This window comes from Leptonotus elevatus, chromosome 13, assembly GCF_054856555.1.
Source record: "Leptonotus elevatus isolate MCC_2025b chromosome 13, RoL_Lele_1.0, whole genome shotgun sequence".
Classification (NCBI taxonomy): Eukaryota; Metazoa; Chordata; class Actinopteri; order Syngnathiformes; family Syngnathidae; genus Leptonotus; species Leptonotus elevatus.
In genome coordinates this window covers 14193515-14215898 of record NC_141251.1, presented here as the reverse complement: position 1 = coordinate 14215898, position 22384 = coordinate 14193515, and the positions used below count along the sequence as shown (strand labels likewise).

Below are 22384 nucleotides of genomic sequence, written 5' to 3'. Positions count from 1 at the left end.
ATAAATGTTGCAATATTTCATAAAAAATATAGTAAAACTTTAAAATACACATTCAAAGCTCATATGAACCATGATTTTAAAAAGTAGCACATTTGCAGTCAGTTACGAAAGCCTTTGATGGTCGTAGGTGCTTGGAACCACACATATTCCCTACAGTCCACTATTTCTGTGCTTTCGCTCCCGAAACTGACCAGATCCGTACAGAGGGCAATCATTTGTTTTTTGACAGAAGTTGGTACTTTAAATTTGAGTTTAGGGTGGAACCAACCGACCCCACAGTCCCTGTGGGCCAGTGCCAAGACGGTGGTGGGCATTAAATGGGCTGTTCTACTATCAGACAAAAGGTCAGCTACAAAAAGTGTGCGGAAGAGTTGTGTTAAACATGACGATACCCGTAGGCATTGATCGCCACTTCCCAATCGCAGGGCATCCAGGTTGACCTCGTATATCTCTTTGGGGAGGATGAGTGAGCCACCCATGAGCAGCAGAACTCGTGGTACCTTACTAAGGGAGAACAGCACCTCCAGCTGATGCAGAACCTCCTCCAGGTCCTGGAGTGTCTTTTGACACTTACGGCGGTTTGCATCTGCTAAATTGACTTGCCTTCCACAAACACCATCTTTATCCTAAGAAGAAGAAACAAACAGAAGAAGTGTATGAAGATAAACTAGAACAAAAATATACTGCGCATCTATGATGAGATTCTATGCGATTGGATTGGACATTCACTTTTGAGTCTTGCCATTTCTTCTGGGAGTACACTAGTTGGTCATAGGTCATGGGGAGTTGTTGCCTCTGATACAAAATGCACTTGAGGATTTCGCTGACAAAGCGGCAGCAGCCTTCCTGAGTCACGGTTCCCGGGAAGAACACGCTGACAATTCCGTCCTCCTTGGCCCTTCTCACCATCTCTGCGTCACTCTCAGCTGCTGTGTTCAACTGTTGTTTACCGGCTGTCACGCTGCAGTCTCGCTCTTGCTTGTTTTCTGTCAACACAAGCAGTAAATAGATGAACAATGGACAAAGATTGTTAGATGGTGAATAAAATGTCCTGAACCAAGACAGTGTTATCAGTGAACAATGGTTGGGAGTACCAAAGTACAAATTCAGCATTTATTGTACTTAAGTAGATGTTATAATTGGATAATTTAGCATTTTTGTTATTTAGTTCACATTAGAAAACAATATGGGAAAAGGTTTTGCTCAGCAAATGTATGCAACTGTGATCCCCCCCTTCTCAGTAGTATCACAATGTAAGTTAACAGTGAAGTGTAATTTATTTTAAGATTACATATGATATTATTTTTCACATTTGTGCTCTTTCAGAGTCTACATTTTTAGTTGTACTCAAGTGCAGGAGTTGAGTCAGTGCTTATGCTGTCAACCCTCAACCCCAATATATCTGTACTTTAAGTAGATTTTAAATACTTGCACCACCTCTGTTCGTCAATGTACAGGATTAATTCATTTAACATGAAACGAGTCAACATTATAATATAGTTAAAATGACACAACAACTTAACACAATGTCAAACGCTGCGGTGTAGATCGACGAAAAAATAAAAATAAATACAGTATGATGAGGAAGTAGAAGTACCGGTGTTCCGCAAAATTAGCACTTACCAAGAAAGTTGCTTGAAGACACGGTGATGTTTTCATTATTTTCGGCGCTGTTAACACGATCCTGGCTTGCTCTTAACTCGTGTTCAGAACGTTTTAACTCTTTTTCGCCCACTACCGTTTTACGATCAGCCTGGCCGACAATTTCTTGCGGAAATCCGTGTGAATATGAATCGTCCGGAACATTCTGTACTCTTGGCGCTACAGTCACTTCCACTTCATCAAATTGTTTTGTAGACGGGGACGGGTTCTTCATTATTCCGTTGTCCTCGTCGCTTGCGATGGCGTTTTTAATAGTTTTTTTTCCTCTCGTTTTTTAAAACTCGAACCCTGTGCTGTAGATTTAAATGTTGCCGCCGAGTGACAGACTGCCTACCGCAAGGCATCATGGGAGACGTGGCCCTTGGCTGCGTTCAAATGCAGGCGGACCAGGATGAGTTCCAAGACTCCGCATTTTCCTGTAAAAACAAAACAAAAACACTCCCATCCCACTTTTATATACATATTGTAATAAGAACAATAAATATAATAAAATAACAATAAAATGTATCTTCAAAAATAGCCTTTGGAAACAGCCTACTTTTATTTTTTTGTACATATACACATTTTAAAACAGAACTATACATGCTTACATGTTCAAAGTGCCTTTCAGAGTACATTAGCTATTAAAAAAGTGAGGCTTATCCTGGCAACTGCATGTTAAAATATAACAAAGCTACATGGCCAAAATATAGCCACAATAATCCATTTCGTGCAACAGTCATGCTTTTTAGGAAATTAAGCCTGTGGAAATATGCAACCGTAACAGTTTTAACAGTCTGTGTGTTACAAAAAATACCATGGTAGGTCTGAATTTCCTCTGAATATATATTTGTTTATTGGACCATCAATGTTTAAATCTGTGCTTGTAAATGGCGACCTCCACTGGAGAAAAGGTGCAAGTCCTTAAAAGGTATGGGTGAAGACAGTTCACAGGTGTATTAATTGGCAGTGGATCTTCTCACACGGTCTTATTACCGACGCTCACGTTCAACGTGGAAGGTTGCAGCTTTTTTTCCCTCCGAGATGGCTTCAGTGCGTGTTGCAGTTCGAGTCCGTCCACTTAACAAACGGTAAAACAAAACCAACTATACTTAATTAATTTATTTACTCACAAAACGCTCTTTTTTACTTCTCCACAGAGAAGAGCGATTATCATCCAAGGTGGTGACTCGTTTGGAAGGAAACACCATATATTTGTGTAAGGTAGGTAGGGTGTTTTTTTTGTTGTTGCTTTGTTTTGTTTTATTAGCAATGTGCGATTATTGAAAAATAATGGGTGCTCTTGAAATTCTTCAGCCATCATCGATTCGAGGGGACGATAAGAACACAAAGATATTTACTTACGATTTCTCATATGACTCAAGTTACAAAAGTCCCTCATTTGCATCACAGGAAAAGGTATTTTTGTGTGCGTTTGCACATTTTGCTTGTAAATGTTAATGAGTCTTAAAAGTTATTTGTTTGGTTAAAACAATCTAATCTATTATTTTTTGTTTTAGATATTCAATGATCTGGGGTATGATGTTTTAAAAGCTGCATTTGAAGGTTTCAATGCCTGTGTTTTTGCCTACGGCCAAACTGGATCAGGCAAATCCTACACCATGATGGGTCATGCGGTAAGATTTCCAGATTTCCCAACACGTTTGAATTTTGAATCCATGTATAATGTTGTATGCGATTCTTGCTATGGTGATAAGGTACAGCTTATCAACAGAAAAAACATAAAGTGAATCTGCCAATTTAGTTTTTAGCCAGGACAGTGCAAGTTTCTTATGTCAGGAGAGTGAGTGTTCCAGAGGCTCAATGACTGTTAACCCCATTCTGTTCAAATTAACAGTTCGTAGAAGAGGGGGTTAATGAGGACATCAGTAAGGCACTGAGTAGTCTGTTTTATGGTCACAGGTATGCTGGAGCATGTCCCAGCTGACCATGAGCAAATGGTGGTTTACACCCTGGTCCATGTGATAGATAATTAGGAGCCAATGAAGCTGCTGAAAGTCAGGTGTGATGACTAATTGAGTGGGTCCTGGGGTAAAACCTCGGGACTAGTTTTTGTGTGTGCATGCTTTACACCAGTAATGACCTGCAATAGTTAAGGCTAAAAGACTAAGGCTAGGTGATCACAAACATAATCAAGGATGTTTAGATCCTGATTTTGACCAAAGGCCCAATTACGTGAAGGCTTGACACAAGAACAAAGTGAGTGAAATGAGTGCAGCCAGAGATACAGTTGCAAAAAGTTTGTGACCCATATGGAATGACCATGATTTCTGGGTAACTTGTTCATAAAAGGTGTCAAAGCAATAGACATTCTGCTGAATTTTTACTGGCAGCATCATTAACTAGTGGCATCCAAACTATGACCCAGGGCCATTTGTGGCCCGCAGTCTATTCTCTAGCGGCTGTCACAGGCATTTCAAAAAACAACAGCAACAACCTTTTGACATGGCCTGCAACCCCTTTCTGTGTGGGTGTATGTGTGTTAAAAAAAAGTGGGATGCATTTGACAATACATTTGGAATTTGAGTGTTTCTTGAGATTAACTAAACATCTCTCTTTGTATTGCCTCGTGAATTTTTTCCGAAGCAAAAATGTTTCCTCCTTTATGTACAGTAAAGGCCTGATTTGTGAACATCATTTTAAGTAGATCATCATGTGAACACCACTTTGTAAAATGTGATCTTATTACTGATTGCGCTTGCTTTTGATTCTGAATGTGGACATCTGCTGAGGGCAGGGGTGGATCTATTCTAATGGGATATAGAGCTGTGGGTCCCCCAAATTCACCTATAACTGCCCCCCCCCCACACACACAAGTTACTATGATACATAATTGCTTGCTTGGTTTTAGTTTGTTTTAAGAAAGCTGGACAATGTCAAAGTTGCCTTTGCAGCATTTGATATTGCTGTATAAGTTTGGATATTCCTGATGTAAACATTCATGCTTGTGATTCATGCAATGACTTCACTAAAACCTAATTAGAACTGTGCGATTTCAACTAATCCAGGTGTATCAGAGATCCTGGAGGAATGTACTACCAGGACAGTTTGGGTGCCATAAAGACAAATGAATGAAAATGAAACAACTCTTTAAACCCCAATCCACTCTTGGAACACATCAGCCATTCACCTAATACACTCCTCCTGTCACAATATAATCAGCACTGAGGAGCTTACACTGCCAAACATTTTAGTAGTGCTTAACCAGCGTGAACGCAATGCTGACACATTCCTACATTGGAAAGTAACCTCATCAGACATCTCTTCTTTTCTCTTCATTTGTCTGTTTTCCTGCACTAATCAGAAAATGTGATGAGTGCAGCAGCGCGTAGCTTTTCCATTTCCTACCTTGCACTCAAATGTAAATTTCACTCTACCAAGGGGCAAATGGATGTCTACCAGGACAGCATCACTGCTTTTTTCAACATACTTGATAATTAGTAATTACATATAACGTCCTTAATGCTCACTATCAGCTGCTGTGTAATTAAAACAAGGGATCAAGAAATTGCTTTAACGCTTCAGTAACATTTTGTAGTAGTTCCACCGCTTGCCGTTTTTTTGTCAACCGCAACACATGCACTCACATGAAGAGAATACAACATCAATACAGAGTTTTGAGTGTTGTAAACATTTGTTTTGTTTCATTTGCCAGGAAGAAAAAGGTTTAATCCCACGGATCTGCGAAGGTTTGTTCTCCAAAATATCAGAGAGAAGCATGAACAATATGGTGTCATTTCATACAGAGGTCAGGTAAGGGATCATGTTTATTATTTTTTAAGTAGAAGTCAACCCCCCAAAAGTTTATTTTTAAACAACTTGTTTTATATGCCCTGCTAGTCTAAATACGGTATTGTAATTAATAATGTGTTTGTGGAATATTATTATATATTTTTTTTATCCACCATTCGGTGTGGCCATTGTGCCTTTTTGCTGTCGACTAAAAATTGCAGTTACTTGGACATTGACCAATCGTGGCTCACCCGTTTTCTGAAGCTGAACTATGATTGGTTGTTACCTTAGCCTTAATCAACTGATGTAATTTTCAGTCAACAGCAAGTGGCAAAATGGACGCCACTGAGATGGATAAAAAGGGGTGGCTTTTGATGCTTAACTTGTATTCCATAAACACAATATTAATCAGCATGTCATGTTTATTCTAACATATACAACATATTATTGTAAAGAAACATTTGGGTTGACTTTCACAAACTAAACAGATACAGAATATTGTTTCCAGTGATGCAAAAAGCAGAACAGCAACGAAGAAATATGACCAGTCACGTTTTCTTTATCAATTTGTCGTGTTGGATATCATCAGTACAGTAATACCTATATAGTCGTCCCTCAGAAATTTAGGTTTGTAGTCTGGATTTTTTTGCTTTTATAAAACACTGTTCCTAATCTCCACATATAGGTCTCAAACCTGCAGTCTCCCCAAAAAACTCACCTCAGTTGCATTATTAAATGGCCGCTATTAATCATTCACCACACTAATGAAGTTAACTACAATATTCTGAAAGTCAATGCCTCCTTTGTAACCAAAAAAAAAAAGGTTGCTCCACTTTACACCTTACTACCTGCTGCTTACCCTCAGAGTGCACCTTGCCCTACTTCATGCCTCCTTTTTCCTCACAAAGAAAGAACTTGCAAAACAAGCAATTTTTCCTGTGCCCCCCTCCGGTTTACCAGATCTCCTCCTCCTTGTATTGAGGAAATTCAAGTGTATTCACATTTTGGCGCTTGCAGTGCATTTGTAGCCCCACAACTGTATTTTCATTTGCTTGCCTTCTTTAGTCTTTGCTTTTAGTTAACTTTATATTGACTGAAAAAATGCTTACATTTTAATATTGTTTGTTCTGCTTGCTTCAGTTCCCTCATATGCGTGGTCAAAAATGGTACCATATGTAGCTGGCTTCGTATAAATAGGGGAACAACATAAGATCTTGCAAACTCAAATTAATCTGAAATTTGACCTTTTTTGTCTGGTCAAGACAGTCAGAACAGTGTTGCAATTAATTCTGGAAAATCAAAGAATTGCTATGGCTCTTGTGTCAAGCCAACATTTGTCTAGGCCATAGAAAACAAATTCAATGTTTTTTTTTTTTATTCTTTTACTGTATATTGTCACATCTCAAATCGGGTTCGATCAGAGTGAACGTCTGGTACCTCTGGATGAAACATTGGTTCTAGAAGTTTACTTTGTTTCACGAGTGAACTTTTTTTTTTTTTTTTTGGCTTTTTGATGGTGTGCGCTCTTACTGTTTGGTGTTGTCATTTGCAAACCGAACTTGCACTAAAACCCTTTTGGACTTTGTACACCAGCTTTATGGAAATCTACAATGAACGTGTGAATGACCTTCTTAAAAAGAAGACTGTAGTCATGGAAGGTGGAGGATTAAGAGTGAGAGAGCACCCGAGGGATGGACCTTATGTTGAGAGTAAGACATTTTCACCCCCGACACACATACACTTCCTTCTAATATCCCACTCTCCTGAGTAAACTTCTTCTGTGCTTAGATCTGTCCAAGCATTTGGTCCACAGCTACGGCAGCATGGAAGCGTTGATAGCTGCTGGCAATGCCAACCGTATCACTGCAAGCACAGGGATGAATGACTCCAGCAGCCGCTCGCATGCAATCTTCACCATCAGATTCACTCAGGTAGAGTGCGGTATACATGAGTGCACTGTATTAAATTGGAGTACATTTTGAAGTCCTCTTGATTTTTTTGGGGGTTGATAAAGGCTATTGTGTCTCAGGAGTTCTAATTAACCTGATTGTCTGTTGGTGTCCTGAACTTTTTCAGTAACTTAAAAAGCCCACCCACCATTTTGTTTGTAATTTGCTCTTTTGCTGCTATGTGCAAGGAGTATGCCTTTTCTTTGCCACAGACCTGGTTTGATGCAGAATTGCCACGTGAGATAGTGAGTAAGATCCACCTGGTCGACTTGGCTGGCAGTGAGAGGGCCGACACCACGCAGACTTCAGGCATCAGATTGAAGGAGGGCGCCAACATCAACAAATCCCTCGTCACCCTGGGCAATGTTATCTCAGCTCTGGGTAAATGGCACTAAAAACAGGATTAAGCCTACTGACACCATGTTTGCTATTGTGCCAAAAGGAACATCAATGGGAAAGTGACAGTTAAAGGGGATTTCTACCCAAACATTTCTTTACAATGTTGTATGCATCCACACTAGTTTAAATTTGGCATTTTGGTTGATGTTGTGTTTGTGGAATATTTTATTAAGCATCAAAATCCACCTTCTTTTATTACTCCCAGGGTGGCCATTTTGCCACTTGCGGTCGACTGAAAACGACATCACAGTTGCTCAGGTAACGACCAATCTCGATTGGCCTGTTCTGAGTTTGGTCATGTGATGTTCGCAAGCTCAGTCGCGATTGGTTACCTGAGCCAACTGATGTCATTTTAATTTTTAAAAAAAAAAAAATTATTAATTAGAATACTGTTTAGATTAGTATATATTGTTATTAATTATTTTGGGGTGACATTCCCTTTTAAGCACAAAATTATTCACAACCAAAAGAAATCTAGTGAAAGTGAATTTTTATTTGAGGGTTGGATTACTTTTACTTCCTGAGGACTGATTAGAAATTATTTTTGTTTTTAATATATGCGCTTGTGACCTTCCAGCTGAGCTCAGTGTAGGACAACTGACAACAAAAAAGATGACCTTCATCCCTTACAGAGACTCTGTTCTTACATGGCTGCTTAAAGACAGTCTTGGTGGAAACTCAAAGACTACTATGATTGCAAGTATGTACTGTATACACAAATCTACACTTGAACCAGGTAATCCTCTTTGTTCATGCTTTATATTATATCACTCATCTGTGCTTTTCTCTACGATAACCCCTTGTTGCAGCCATTTCCCCAGCTAGCGTGAACTATGGGGAGACCCTGAGCACATTGCGTTATGCCAACCGGGCTCGAAACATCGTGAACACCCCCACAGTGAACGAAGACAGCAGTGTCAAGTTGATCCGGGATCTACAGGCAGAGGTTACCAGGCTGAAAAGTCTGCTAGAAACCAAACAGGTTGTTGTATTGTTGCTGTCATGCAATATTGGCAGGTGTTTTTGCAGAGTTCATTACCATGTATATATTTACTTACAGGTTTCTCACAGTCTGTCTTCCTCACTGAGAGTAGAAGAGGAGTTGCATCAAAACGAGGAAAAGGTCAGTATACTATACATTAATAATAATAATAGTTATAATATAGTTAGACTGAACAGTTTTAGGGTGCTTATTTAACTTTTGCAATCCTTTCTATTTCTGCAGGTTTATACTCTAACCAAAGAGTGGACTTGCAAATGGGAGGAGACTCGTGGTATTCTGCAGGTGTTACTTTTGTCACAGGTTTCTCCTGTTCAATGGAAGTTTATTTTAATTTTCTGAACAATTGTTTTAGGAATATTTTTTTCCATCCTTTCAATACCTACTAGAATCCTTGTTCACTTCTGCCTAGTCAAGATGGAAGCAGTTTTGACACTTATGCTTGCAGTAAAGTCATATCACCAGTTGGTGTCCCCACAGCTCCTATAAACATCCAGATATGTTGCAAAGAGTATAGTCGGGAGGGAGAGAGAAAAACAGAGTCAACCTGGCATGAAATATAACTTTGCATCTATTAAGATTTAAATGGCACCCAAACGCTGAGTTGCTGAAATACTCCTCAGGTGAGTGTGACAGTGTTTGGAAGTCTGGCAAAGAGGAACCAAAATGACATGCACTCTGCTACAACCCAATATTGCTTCTGAGGCTATGAGCTTGCAAAACCCTAAGGTTCTAGGGGGAGAGAAAAAGCACAGTTCAGTGACTGCTGAACAATTTTCGTCTGAATGTTTTCCCAACATCCCAAATCACACCAAATGTCATCATTCTTGGGCCTCATCATAGTCAAGTAGCTTGTGCCATTATGCATAAAAGGGATCGTGCCTGTCATGAGAAGCAGGGGGTTGATTTATTGTCCAATAATACATGTTAGATGATATGCTTTGAGTATTGAGCAGGTTTCCTCACACCTACACTAGTGATATTTCAAAAAATGTCTTGAAATATATTTAATATTCCAAGATTATATTAAGCAATTTATTCGGTACATGGTTAAATTTTTGGGTCAATGTATGTTGATTTAGCATATCTTTAAGTGGCCATTCATAATATCCATGCCTAAATGCCAGTGTACCGTATGTTGCGGTATTAGTATTCTATGCTCTAAATTGGTTAAAAGGGAACACTTGGAGGGGCTTGGCAGTCTCTTATTCAAAACAATGGTACTGGAACTCATTAGCAGCTGCCATTGCTTCTAATTACAAAATTTTGATTATTGGCATATTGCACTTTATTCTTGTACTGGTGGGCATGCAATATTAATGAACTGTCTTTTGTCTTAATATATTTTAGAGGTAATTTGACTAAAGAAAATGGGAATTTTAGCTGTTTTCATTCCTGTGGCATCTGGGCAAAAATCCACTGCACTGGTGAACAGCAGGCGCTTTAGTGATGCCAAAATTCGAATCATTTTAACAACTTTTTGGATTTGACATTTGTCTCCCAGTAGTAGTACATTTGCATTTTGTCTGGGTGAAAAATTAGAAGTGGGATTCTGTCATCGAATACTTTTGCAGACAATGGAGGTGGGGTCGGTACTTAATTTAGAGAAGTGGAATATCTGCATCATCACTTGGCACCCATCTATACAAGGGGTCACCTACCATTTTTTTTTTAAACTTAAGTTGATGCAAAGGGCTATAGTTTGATACACACACAAATAACTTTTACTAATGTTATTAGTAAATACAAATTTGTAAACATAAAATTATAATTCTTTCTCACAATAATTAGATAACAAATCAATATAAATATGCAGCACTTAAAAAAAAAAGATATAAAAATCTATGGCGGTGTTTAAATTTTCAAATGGTCACTTCTACATCCTGAGAAAATCACAATGTCCCATCATTTGTAAAGCATACAGGCCTGTAGGCTACCTGTTGCCCGTGGACAGGTGACCTCTGCTCTATACAAAAATAAAACCCCGAAACATTTCTGTCACATGCTTTGTAATTTAAACGCTTTTCACACGTTTTATTTTATTCTATTGCTGAAATTCAATTAAGGCCATTGAGACAAGTGAACCAAGAGCTGTGGGTATGTTGTGTTTTCATATTTAAAATCTGAATTTGATTATGAATAGTCAGCTTCCCAGAATATGGTAACAGGGCATATGGGAAGGAGAAAATTATGAAACGGATCCTGAGCTGATTTTACCAGAATTGAAAGTGTAAATAAGAACAGGAAAAATACTGACACTACATATTTGAATATTTGTTTTGCGTACTCCTCCAAAGCTGAAATTTGCATATCACCATCAGCTTTGCACCCTCTGTTTCCTACATGTATGATTCAAAATGTCATTTGAAATTTGGCACATCTGGGCAAATTACTTGACTGCAAAACACGAAGAGTAGTTGTAGTATTCATTTAGTATTATTGCATTTTTGTGCAATTTGTTATAAATTCAGTGTAAAATGGTAAATTGTGGCTGTGGTGTTGCATTAAAAATGAATTGTAATTTTTAGGATACGCCGGTTATTTTGTTTTTCAGTAGAATCAATATTTACATGTAGTAATGCTTGACAAATGCATGTATTTTTCTCTGCTGCAAATTTCTGCTCAGCTGGCATGTTGCTCCAGGTGACATAACTGATGGTTATTAAGAATGATTAGTTGGGTGATTGGAATTCATATTGGTGAACTAGATGGAAATGTCAAAATGCTCAGAGGAAAGTAAAATACAATTTTGCTGATCGTGTTTAATGGAAGTCAATGTTCCTTTAGCCAGTGTCTTCATGAACTACAATCTGTTCACTAGCTGCCTCTAGTGCAAAGCAGATTTTCTTTTCTTTGGTCAACATGACACACTGACTGACTGTGTGCCCATCTGAAATGCGGCGTTCACTGTCACGTATGTGCATGTGAGGGGACTCTAAGAGCATTTTATCTGTTCCTGATGTCAGAGGAATGTGACACAGTGCATTAATCTGCCAGGCCTCTCCCAACTTCTAATGAAGTCTGTGAAGAATCCCTTTTAATTAACAGGCCCCGGTCGATACCTCTCCTGCTTCATTAGGGGGCTGGTGGGGAGGATTTCTTCAATCTCTCAACTGCCACTGAATGAGGCGGAGGTTGTGGACATGCTTCTTGTCACCATCCAATCCATGCCAAAGTGAGGAGGAGGAGGAGACAGGCGTTTATAGAATGGTGGATATACAGTTCCCCATATGCAAGATTTTCTACTCTACCTCTTGGGAGGTACTCCTGATAATCCATAGCAATCTGAGGTGTTAGTCCAGCATTTAAAAAGGAGCATACCTCTTTGAGGTGCACTTGTGCTTGGCTGTAGACTCCGGTTTATCGAACCACAAAGTCCTGGGAGGGACATTATTGGCCGTGAACACTTGTCTAGGGGTAAATTTCTCTTTTATGGCTCAATTCAGTGTGGCCTTTGAACCCAGTGGGTCATCCCAGGCTAAACGCTTCCTTTCTTGTCAATTGAGTTGGAAATGACTTTCTGTACTCTGAACAGTAAATCACTTAAAGGGGAAGTCAACCTAATTTTTTGTTCTTTGCAATGGCTCACCGGTTTTCTGAAACTTAGCCTTGATTGGTTGTTACCTGAGCAACTGCGATGTCATTTCCAGTGAACAGCAAGTGACAAAATGGCCGCCCCCTGAGATGGATACAAATAGGTGGATTTTGATACTTTTTTTCCTAGTCCACAAACGCAATACTAATCAGAATGCCGTGTTTAGACTAGTGCGGCACGTACAACATACTATGGTAAAGAAAATTGTTGTTGACTTTGCCTTTAAGGGGCAACTTTGTAGTCCTACAATAACTTTGGAGGATCCACTGTTGTATGACTGGCTTGTTTTTCTATCTCTCTTTTCTATAGATACATTCTTAATGATGTGGAATAAATTTATGTTGTACAAGCTTGCAAACGTTAAAAGCGACATATCCTTGGTTATGCATCACCGGTGGCAATGGTGCATGTTATACAATCTGTGTGTGTGTGGCTGCTGGCACTGCGTCTTTTTCGCTCGGCGAACACAATGTACAGTTTGACTCTCGCCATGGTAATCTAAATGATTTATTGCGTCTCTTTCCCCGTCAGCCACTCGACTGCTTCATAGCAACACATGGCCCAAATTCGGCTCTTCTGCTTGGCCTTCAGGCAAGGAAGAGCAGTCATAAAGAATTTAGTTGTCTGCTGCTTGTCATTAAATGTCTGTCAGCTTTTTTTTCTTTTATTATTGTGTGCCATTTCGACTACCGGCTATTGAGATGGTCTCTGTCCTTCTCAGGATAATCTTTTTTGTCCCATAGGAGGAGGCGGTGGCTCTTAAGAAGGAAGGAAGCGCAGTGGTTTTGGACTGCCAGTTCCCCCATCTGATCAGCATTGATGAAGACTTGCTCAGCACTGGCGTCGTTTTATATTATTTGAAAGTGAATGAAGCGTTTCATCTTTGCATTTTTTTGTTAATTGCTCGTTAGAATTGTAGTAGAACAAAACACACCTTACATATTGTCTCCTGATTAATCACCACTGTAGGAAGGCAGAACCACGATAAACACAAACAAAGCATCTTGCCGTTTGAATATTGGTGAGTCAGGGTTACTAAATTATAGAGCCCATTGTTGCATCATCTGTTGATTTACTGGCTCTAAAATGCATTGTTGACATGTTTTTGTTTCTCATAGAAGATGGTGATTCTGGGCTCGGCAGGGAACATTGTGCGTTTGAGAACCACGCGGGGACTGTGACTCTCATCCCTCAGGAGGGTGCAGTGTGTTCAATCAATGGCACTGTGGTAACTCATCCCTGTCAGCTGACTCAGGGTAAGTTTCATATTCTCCCAGAGAGTGAAATGAAAGGAAAGAGCTCGTTCCCATATTTGGTTATTGAGCTGTTTCAATTGATGAAATCCATGTTGTCCTTGGCTCTTGCAGCATCATGTTTTTGCAGCTTTTAAAATGGATAGTTTTTCTTAATGAACATTTCCAAGGGCGAGAGGCCAACAAAGCCCTGGGCTGTTTTCCTTAATTGGCAGATGGAGTTGATAGAGGCCCACAGGTTGAAGTGGTAGCTGAGCATTACTTTTTCAAAGGAGAGAGTCAAACAGTGTTGAGACTCTTAACCTCTTTTGTCCAAACAGGCACTGCTTGCTGGGCCTTGGAGCCTTTGCGGCTTTCTGCCTGCTCTTCATCAGGGTTTGGCTTCCTGAGATAACAACTCAACAGAGCGGCACAGCCTTCTGCTAGCCGCCTTTTTATAACCATTTCAGCTTTTCCCATATCCCCTTCACAAACAGCTGTATCTTAGGGCGTTTTCTTCAACAAATGTTTGTAATTTTCTGTCTAACAGCAGCTGGAATCCATCAGAGGGTCCTTTGTCACTTGTCTAAGTAATTTGTAGTTGCAAGATTAGAAATTGCCGGAGCCAGCATTGAGGTGGAGATTGCATGGCAAGGCCTTGAGAAAATCTCTGGCTGTGATTGCATGAATCTGAGCCTGATATATACACCCCAATATCACTTCAATTCGATCACTTTTTGAGGATTACCAAGCCGTCCTTGACCGTTTTTTTTTCTCTGGTAGATCATCCCGTGGTTTAGATCGCTGCCATTCACGTTGGAAATTGCTTTCTTCGTAGCAAGTCATTCCCTTTTGCTCATTTCAGGAAATGTAGGCCAGCTCCCGTTTTATGCCAGCAGGTTTTTTAGTGAAGACACTTCAATGTGTTGAAACATTGACAGGAAGGTTTCTAACGGCCAAGTCTGGGGTTCTTTAGTAACTTTTCATGAATTATAGATGATGTTCTGACACTACATCATTACTCTTGGTGGCAAATGTTGTGAAGAGCCTCAAATCTTTAATTGCTGCACCTGTCTTAGTAGGGCTTGCATTATTAATTCCAAATATTTGGCGCTTGCAGGTAGCTTGGTCATTTTCCACTCTCTAATTAACTCCTTTTTCGTCAGGTTCCATCATACACCTTGGAAGAAGAACCACATTGCGTTTTAACCACCCAACTGAAGCCGCCAATCTCAAAGAGAAACAGCAGGTGAAGGCAGAGTCTGACCACAGCAGAAATACTGTCTGTGGTCGAATGAGTAGTTGCTAAACTTCTTTCAGTAACTTTATCATATGCATGAACTTAGAACATTTAAAATAGAACGTATTTATACGTTTTTTAGTTAAGTGTCCCAAAGACTTATTTATAAGTTTTTTTTTTTATGCTAGAGCATAAAGAAGTTGAAGAAATTGTAGTCATTACACACACTGCCAGCAGGTGGCAGCAGAGCAAAATAAATCAACCAGGGGCCATGTTGAAAAATAGCTCATTACTTTCATTTCTAAATAGATTTGTGAATAATGATGAAACTTAGCTGTATTCTAATGCTAATTGCTGCAAAACGGGTAGAAATATACTTTTTTTTTTTCACTGAAAGAAGAGACGCTAACCTTTCTGTTGGTAGGTTCCAGGTTTTTATAGGGTTAGAACACAATATTCTGTGGGCCAAAATTCAGTAAAACAGCTGGGAGTGAAGGGGAATTGCTTCTGTGAAAATGACTTGGAGTGAATGAGTTAATTGCCTTATCCATTTTTACTAAGCAACAGAAATATTTTCTATTTGCATTATTTTCATTCCAGTCTTGTCTCCTTCTATTCTCTGCAGAGTGTGCTGATATCGATCACATTGTCGCCAAAATCGACATCTAACAATTTGTCCAAGGTGACACTTGGTCTTCCAAGGTAAGACTTGAGGCAGATGCATACAAAAGACTCTTGACTCCTTGTGAAAGGTCCAGTTAAAACCTGGTTCATAACTCTATCTTGATGTGCAAAATCAAAGCCATAAATCATGGCAGTGTTTCTGTGACAAGTGCGAGAATATTTTTCTCATCCTTGTTTGTGTAACACTTAAGTGATTCTAACATGTTATTTTATTTCATTAATTTACTAAATAATTTCACCAGTTACTGCCTCCGCAAAATTTACTTTGGAATTTAATATTTGTGCAGTTTTTATCATGTCCTTGACATGTAAGAAGAATTTATGTTCCATAATTAATCAATATTGGATTGAAGTAAATCAAATCTGGAAAAATTGAACTGAACTCTTGTGAATCGAAATGTAATCGATTAAGGAAATTAGAATCGTTACCCAGCCCTACTTGCAAAGTACAGTTGAGGGTGCTTGGTAAAGGATTGCATTGTCACTGGTTTTGGAAGAGTATAAACCTAATGTAGCCTTACTCCTGTAATTATTATTATTATTTTTTAAAGATTGCTATCAGTCAGATTACACCTGTTTGTTCATTATAGCCTAACAGAAGCTATTTCTATTTTGCAATTGACGTGCTCTATAGCTCACTCGCCTCATCTTGGAATGGAAAGTAATTCAGCTTGAGACTGAATTTAAGATAGAAAGGCAAATTAACTCTCCCTCTCCCCACTTCTAGTAGCGTTGTTGAAAGTAGATTGGGGCTCATGTTTTCTATTCCTCAATATCAACAGTTATGGTGGTTTAGTTTTCCTGAAAGTATTATAACAATGAGTACCAAGAGCCATAGGCTGCAGTAGAGGCTGATTATTATGTTTTTCTCTCACAGGATTCCCGTGGGATGGGAGTGAATTTTACCTTTTAATCACAGGATTGGGAAGGGACAGGAAAAAACATCACCTTCACGGGAGCGGGATTAATTTAATATCCGTTCGGGGAAAAACTTGGACAGATACACACACTTGTGCAGCCATTTGTATTTTCCTTTCCATACGCTATTTTTTAGATGATGCAGTTGACCTCCATAATGGGAGCGGTATAGGAGTGGGACAGAAGTCGTTTTACCCGGGAGTGGGACGGAACAGGACTTAAAAAACAAACCAAAAAACAAAACAAAACAGTTTTTATAAATAACTTTTTTTCAGGACTGGGACCAGACGGAATTTTTGCTTGTGGGATGGGACGGGAGTGAACATCCACTCCCGTGATACCTTCTAGGCTAAAATGTATTTAATAAGCAAGCACTTGTGTACTAGGTAACGCACGTTGGACAAGTCGACCATGAAAAACGACATCAGTTAATGACAAACATGTTTAGTGCTAGAAAGAGACTGCAAAACTCTTCCTGATATGAACAACCTCAGAATGGCAAAATAAATTCATAATCTTTTTGCAAAATAAATTTTAGAATAACAGTGCACTTTTCTCCCTGTACTTTAAACATCAAAGAACGTTATCTGTTTTGAGAAGTTGGTCTTGTCTCATGAAAATGATCTAGTGCGTTTTGGTTCTGAAAGTGGAGATGGGAGGAGCCCCCTACCTCCAAAAACTGCAGGACTGCGACCCTCGACGACCGGAGTTTGACACCTCTGGTGTCGGCCCTATATATAATTGCGTAGCATGTCTTTAGCTCCCCCAATGCATTGGATTGAAGCGTGTTAAATAAATTAAAGGTGAAGGATGCCAGTGGCCCTTTTTCTTCTTCTCTGTATGCTGCCCTAGACACGCTGTAAGAATTCAGTAGCTACTAATTTGATACATATTTAGTCAGCATTCCATCATTTTTCAAATTGTTAAACTCAAAAGCATTAGGGTTTCTCTAATCATTTTTTTTCTTTTTTTTAATTAATGTATAGATTGTTTTGACCCTGCAACCCTGAACAGATAAGGGTTATTGAAAGAGGTCAATGGATTGATTGTTTTGGCAAAGTATGACTTTACTTACTAGAGATTCTGAAACTTTGATACTTTAATAGTATGGTTGCTCTCTCTACCTGTAAAACTTTTCACTCTACTGATTTCTAATATACTTTTGCTTATTTGACTATATTGAAAAGTAACAAGCAATTTAGTTATTTGGGAAAATACAAATGATTGCTTTGAGATGCAACATGGCTATTTCAAAACATGAAGCAGAAAAGGGCTACTATGATTATGAGTCAGAGCTCGGTCCTGTGCTTTTGCTCTTCTCCAAGGCTGTTTGTACGCTTTAAAATGAATAGCATATCAGGTCAGCCATCAGCGCAGTCCATATCAAGACCAGCATCAACTACTGATGGCACTGCTGTTTACTATAATTACCCACTCGGTATCCAAATGCAGGCTTGAACTTTTTGTTCACTCTTATTTAACCAGGAAAATATTTTTGAAGCAAAAATATGTATTTGTGCCAGCGCTAGTACGAACTTTGACACCAACTTATTTATGTTGGGTATAAAAAAATATATAGATGATTCAGTTGATCACGGCTTTTATTAAGTAGCTTTTGTACAGATCATGAAATCAATTACATTGCTTGTCACTGCTGAATATTTACCAACTGTATAGTCTTCTAGGTAAGTAATGCAGGCAGTAATTGGTGAACATGTCCTATTTTCACAAATTTACACTAAAATGGCCACCATAAGCAAGATGTAAAAAAAAATTTCTTAAATAAATACTTTGTAAATTCAAGTAAACAGCAGCTGATATATACTGCATGCACATTTAAAATATAACAGTTTTATTTTCGTTTTAGTTTAGCATTAGTTATCTTGCCGACAGTTGTATTCAATTGACATACTCTTTTAGTAACTACGTCATTGCAACATTTTTAATAGCTTCCTTTGTGGATTCTGATAAAAAAAAAAAGGTTACTGCTGTGGGGTGGGGCTTTCTCGCTGTCATTTATGCAATGTTGGTTCTTCCCAAGGAGTGAACTTTTGAGCCCAACCCCAAGGTTGTGCTTTTGACACTAGTACACAAATTTTGAATTTGATTGCAACTAATTTTCTCATCGATTCACAGCAAAAATACTATACATACATCATTTGTGATTGATCTGAAGCACATTCATTCCACTACGATCTTTAAATCTCATATCAACATGCACATATTCAGTTTTTTATTTCACAGCCGGTAGGATGGCTCCAATCTTATCCAGTGCTTTTCGCCATCCAATGCTGCTTTATTAAAAGTAGAGTCCAGGCTTGTTGCACCCCTATCTTTAATTTTAACTGGTTTTAATTGTATAAATGGAAATCCCTTGCAGCATTGGCAATGAGGTATTGTTGCATTGTGTATTTGTTATTATTTTCTGTTCTGATCTTTAACTTTGTCCATTTTAGTGAGCTCAATCTACCTACTTCAAAGACTGCGGAGGCTGAACTCGTGACCCGCTATTCCACCTTTGCGGAAGCAGATCGTTTCACAATGACTGTAAGTATGTGTTTGTTTGTTTTTTTTAAACTACAGCAGTTATGCACTTTTAAGATGAGATAAATTTTGTGAGCGAAGATAAACTGTCTGTAGTATTGAGGATAATGCCTATCCACTCTGTGGGCCACCATACAGAGGCATACAATTTTCTCAAAGCATCTTCAGACTATGTCATTGTTTATACCTTTTATTACATTCTCCCACATAGCTTAAATTAAATTACATATTTTAAAAACTAAATGTAGGGATGTTTGATACCACTTTTTTTCAGACCAGTATGAGTACTCAACTTATGAGTAGTTACTGATGGAAGTGCCAATACCACTTTTGGTACATAAAATACCCACTCACCCAAAATAAGCGGTTTTGATGATAGCTGGAAAGATAATAAAAATAAAAGACCTATACATCCCAATTTAGCATTTTTCCTTGAAATTGCATAACATTAATGGCAGTTTTCTCATTTCTAATCGTATCGGTGACCGCTGCGAATACAGATACCTTGAAATAAGGCCTGATACCAATACCTGTTATCAGTACTTGCCAATTCCTATAAAAATATATAGAAGAAAGGCATGTAAAATGTATTTTTAGTATTTCATTTGTTTTTGTATTCTAATGTAATAGTAAGCAAATTGATTGTAGTTGGCATAAAAAATGCAAAACATCTCTGTTTTCTTTTTATCCACCGGCACCATATAAAATAGAAAATACCTGGAAAAAGTCCTGTCCCTCACACAAGTTTGGATTTGGATGGCGGCACACAACAGAATGGGGTAAGCACCAGGGGTGACCTGGAGCCGGAGATAGTTCTGTGTCATAAATCACGGCCAGAGCTGATGTCTGAGCACCCTTGGAGGGAAGCCGGGAATGCTGCTGAAGTATCAAGTTATACAAGAGCGCAAGTGTGGTCAGGGGATGGCAGCCTCCAGCAGACAAGTGTCCTGGGCCTAGGTGATGGATGTGTCATGAAGCCAGAGGGGAATGCTAACGAGATCCAAGGTGTTGTGGCTCATTGCGGCAAAGGGAGACCTGGCACTGGTGGGAGCTCATTAGGCAACACGTCTCACCTTCAGCATACAGTCGAAACTGGCTCCACGTCTGTCCCCCAACAAACCAACACTCATCTTAAGGAAGATGCTTGTAGCAGTCCATCAGAGGACACCGTCTTAAAGGGACAGTTGACTCTTAGAGGCATAAATGATTGTGGATCTTTGGAGGAGTCTGGAACACAGGTTGCAGTTAAAAAATCAGGACTAAGTGCCTTGGTCAACCGAGTGAGTTGGATTGCTCGGCATTTCCTTTGGAGCTCATCCACGCTCGTGCAGCCGTTTGAAGAGGAAAGAAAAAAGCATTTTGTCACCACCTGGTTCAATCATCTCATTTCTCTAGTGAGTGAAAGCAAGGTCATGTCTATAATTGATAGCCAAATCCTCTCCCTAGTCAAAAGCAGTTATGCCTTTTCATGTTTCAAGACTAGTGGTATTTATTCACTGGTCAAAGAGCTCCCATTGGTGCAGCAAGTCCAGATGGAAATAATGGAACACCTTTGGGCCAGTTATCAACAAACAACACCAGTCATGTCTCGTACAAAGATCATCAAAGCAGATTGGAACCCGGATGGCCAACGGGACAAAACGAGCGCTGAGATGTTCCCAATGAATGACACGATTACCCTTACGTCCACGGACGAGGATCAGACATTCAATGACTCCGCCACTGTGCAAAGAAAAGAGATTAAAAGTTGTTTTCTACCATTGATAGCTTTTCCTGCTGCCCTTGTGAACCTGCAAAATCTCTCATATAAACACCTAAAAAAATCTCTGCTGTCAGTCCTGCCCAGCACAGTGCCGGTTTCCCAAAATATCGTAGCTCTCTTTGGGTTAAATGTAGCTAAAGTTGGTCAACCTGAACCCCGTCCTGCTCTCCTGGTCCTCTTGGAAACTGGTCTTTACACGTTGACTGCAGAATCTGAGCAGCTGATATTGTTCCACCAACTCCCCTTCTTGCATTTGAAGGAGATGCAGATCAATTTTTCAGGCCACGGCTTGCGTTTGATGGGAGCGACACAGGAAAGCATCCTGGGCGTGTACACTCACAGCCAGAAGCTTACCGAAGAGGTGTGCTTGGCCATACTAGAAGTCGTAAGCCCAGAGGACAGCCAGGTCTCTCAGCACCTGCTGTTTAATGGTGACTCGATGACATTCGGGAACAGGTTATCATTGGACTTGCAGGCTTGTGTGCCGGATCTTCTGTTGGATGCTGGTCTGAGATTGTGCTGCCAGTTTCAGAAGAGTCTTGCCGTTCTGATTTATATTCTTTGCTGCAACATGGAAGAAGGAACATCAGTTACCCTTGGTGATATGCACATCTTATTCTATACAAGCGCGAAAGTCTGCTTAAGCTCCAGTAGCTGCATTGAAACTGTGACTCAGCTTTTACTTACCGAAACGCACATCGGTCTGGTGCAGGAAGATGTTGTCTTTTATCCAGCCCCACGCTCGGTCGCCATAAGGCCCTGCCATCATCAATTCCGCAACTTGACTCTTCGTCGCCGCGCCGATGTGCGCTGCATGTTGTTACATGATGAAGACGAGCGCGGAGTTGTCAGTCTGGATCTAATCTTTGCAAACATGAGGGCCAGAGGTCACCCTGAAAGTGTGGCCAAAGAAGCCGCCCCGCCTGCGCTTGCTTCAAATTCATCTCCACATGCGGAGGTGTGGAAATTAACTTTCAACTGCTCCGCTGAGGCAGCATGTCTGATTAATTATTTGTCAAATGTCTGATCAACAACTGGCAGACAGTAATGAGCTGCTCAGCTTGAAGATGTGGAAAATTAGCAACCAGTCCAAAGAACTGCTAATGCTACACAAGTTTGATGTCTGATTTTATTCTTTCCATTAAATTGATGTTTTATATCACATGGCTTTAGAAATTAGTTTTTAAAGCCCGCATTTTGTTCTTCCCTGTTTTACCTAGCTTGTTTTACCAGATTACACAGTGGTGAGTGATTTATTTGAATGTTCAATTAGTTTGATAGTATTTATAATTAGATTTTAATAATTTCAAATGTTTGTCATTTACTTGTCATTGTTGATCCTGAATGTTTATGTACAAATTTTTATGTTTGTTTGCAAATAAATATAACCCCTTCACTTATGTGAAGTTTATTTCCAGTTAGACTGCTTTGTCCAACTTTATCCTATTCAAATTTGATGACGTTTAACTGGACCTATCATAAGGATTCTACCAGTATCTGTTTTTTGTTTAGATTTAGTATTACATATACATGTATTGGGATTTAAAAAAAAATCTTAAAGGAGACTAACTAATTTGCTCCCCAAAACGTATAAATATTTTAAGTGTTCCAAAGACTCATGTTTTTTAATTTATGCTAAAGCATACAGAAGGCTTTGATGCAGCCTC

At 39.3% G+C, this 22384-nt stretch overlaps 2 protein-coding genes across 3 annotated transcripts; one reads left to right on the top strand and one right to left on the bottom strand.

Moving 5' to 3' along the window:
• Positions 1–4: 4 nt before the first annotated feature.
• On the bottom strand, positions 5–1994 carry mad2l1bp (MAD2L1 binding protein). The gene is made up of 3 exons (XM_086093251.1): positions 1624–1994; positions 730–986; positions 5–626 (listed from the first exon to the last, which is right to left on the bottom strand). Exons 1-3 carry the CDS (start codon positions 1874–1876, stop codon positions 99–101), a joined length of 1038 nt encoding a protein of 345 aa, XP_085949377.1. The 5' UTR covers positions 1877–1994; the 3' UTR covers positions 5–98.
• Positions 1995–2625: 631 nt separating this feature from the next.
• kif16bb (kinesin family member 16Bb) lies at positions 2626–21925 on the top strand. Of its 2 annotated transcripts, none has more exons than XM_086093181.1 (19): positions 2626–2732; positions 2802–2865; positions 2959–3060; positions 3162–3278; positions 5318–5415; positions 6988–7103; positions 7183–7325; positions 7556–7724; positions 8320–8442; positions 8552–8724; positions 8803–8865; positions 8968–9027; positions 13081–13200; positions 13307–13358; positions 13456–13593; positions 14736–14818; positions 15435–15511; positions 18868–18958; positions 19666–21925. In XM_086093181.1, the coding sequence occupies exons 1-19, from the start codon at positions 2686–2688 to the stop codon at positions 21742–21744; spliced, it is 3915 nt and encodes a 1304-aa protein (XP_085949307.1). In that variant the 5' UTR covers positions 2626–2685; the 3' UTR covers positions 21745–21925. The 2 variants fall into 2 exon arrangements, with proteins under 2 accessions (XP_085949307.1, XP_085949308.1); XM_086093182.1 differs by having other exon boundaries at positions 8552–8727.
• Positions 21926–22384: the final 459 nt, after the last annotated feature.

Excerpts from the sequence above, each read along its gene's own strand:
- mad2l1bp (XM_086093251.1), bottom strand. The coding sequence starts at position 1,876 with ATGAAGAACCCGTCCCCGTCTACAAAACAATTTGATGAAGTGGAAGTG. Across the intron at positions 987-1,623 it reads GTCTTCAAGCAACTTTCTTG|AAAACAAGCAAGAGCGAGAC; the intron begins GTAAGTGCTAAT and ends TTGTGTTGACAG. Across the intron at positions 627-729 it reads AGAAATGGCAAGACTCAAAA|GATAAAGATGGTGTTTGTGG; the intron begins GTGAATGTCCAA and ends TCTTCTTCTTAG.
- kif16bb (XM_086093182.1), top strand. The coding sequence starts at position 2,686 with ATGGCTTCAGTGCGTGTTGCAGTTCGAGTCCGTCCACTTAACAAACG. Across the intron at positions 3,061-3,161 it reads CATTTGCATCACAGGAAAAG|ATATTCAATGATCTGGGGTA; the intron begins GTATTTTTGTGT and ends TTTTTGTTTTAG. Across the intron at positions 7,725-8,319 it reads CAATGTTATCTCAGCTCTGG|CTGAGCTCAGTGTAGGACAA; the intron begins GTAAATGGCACT and ends GTGACCTTCCAG.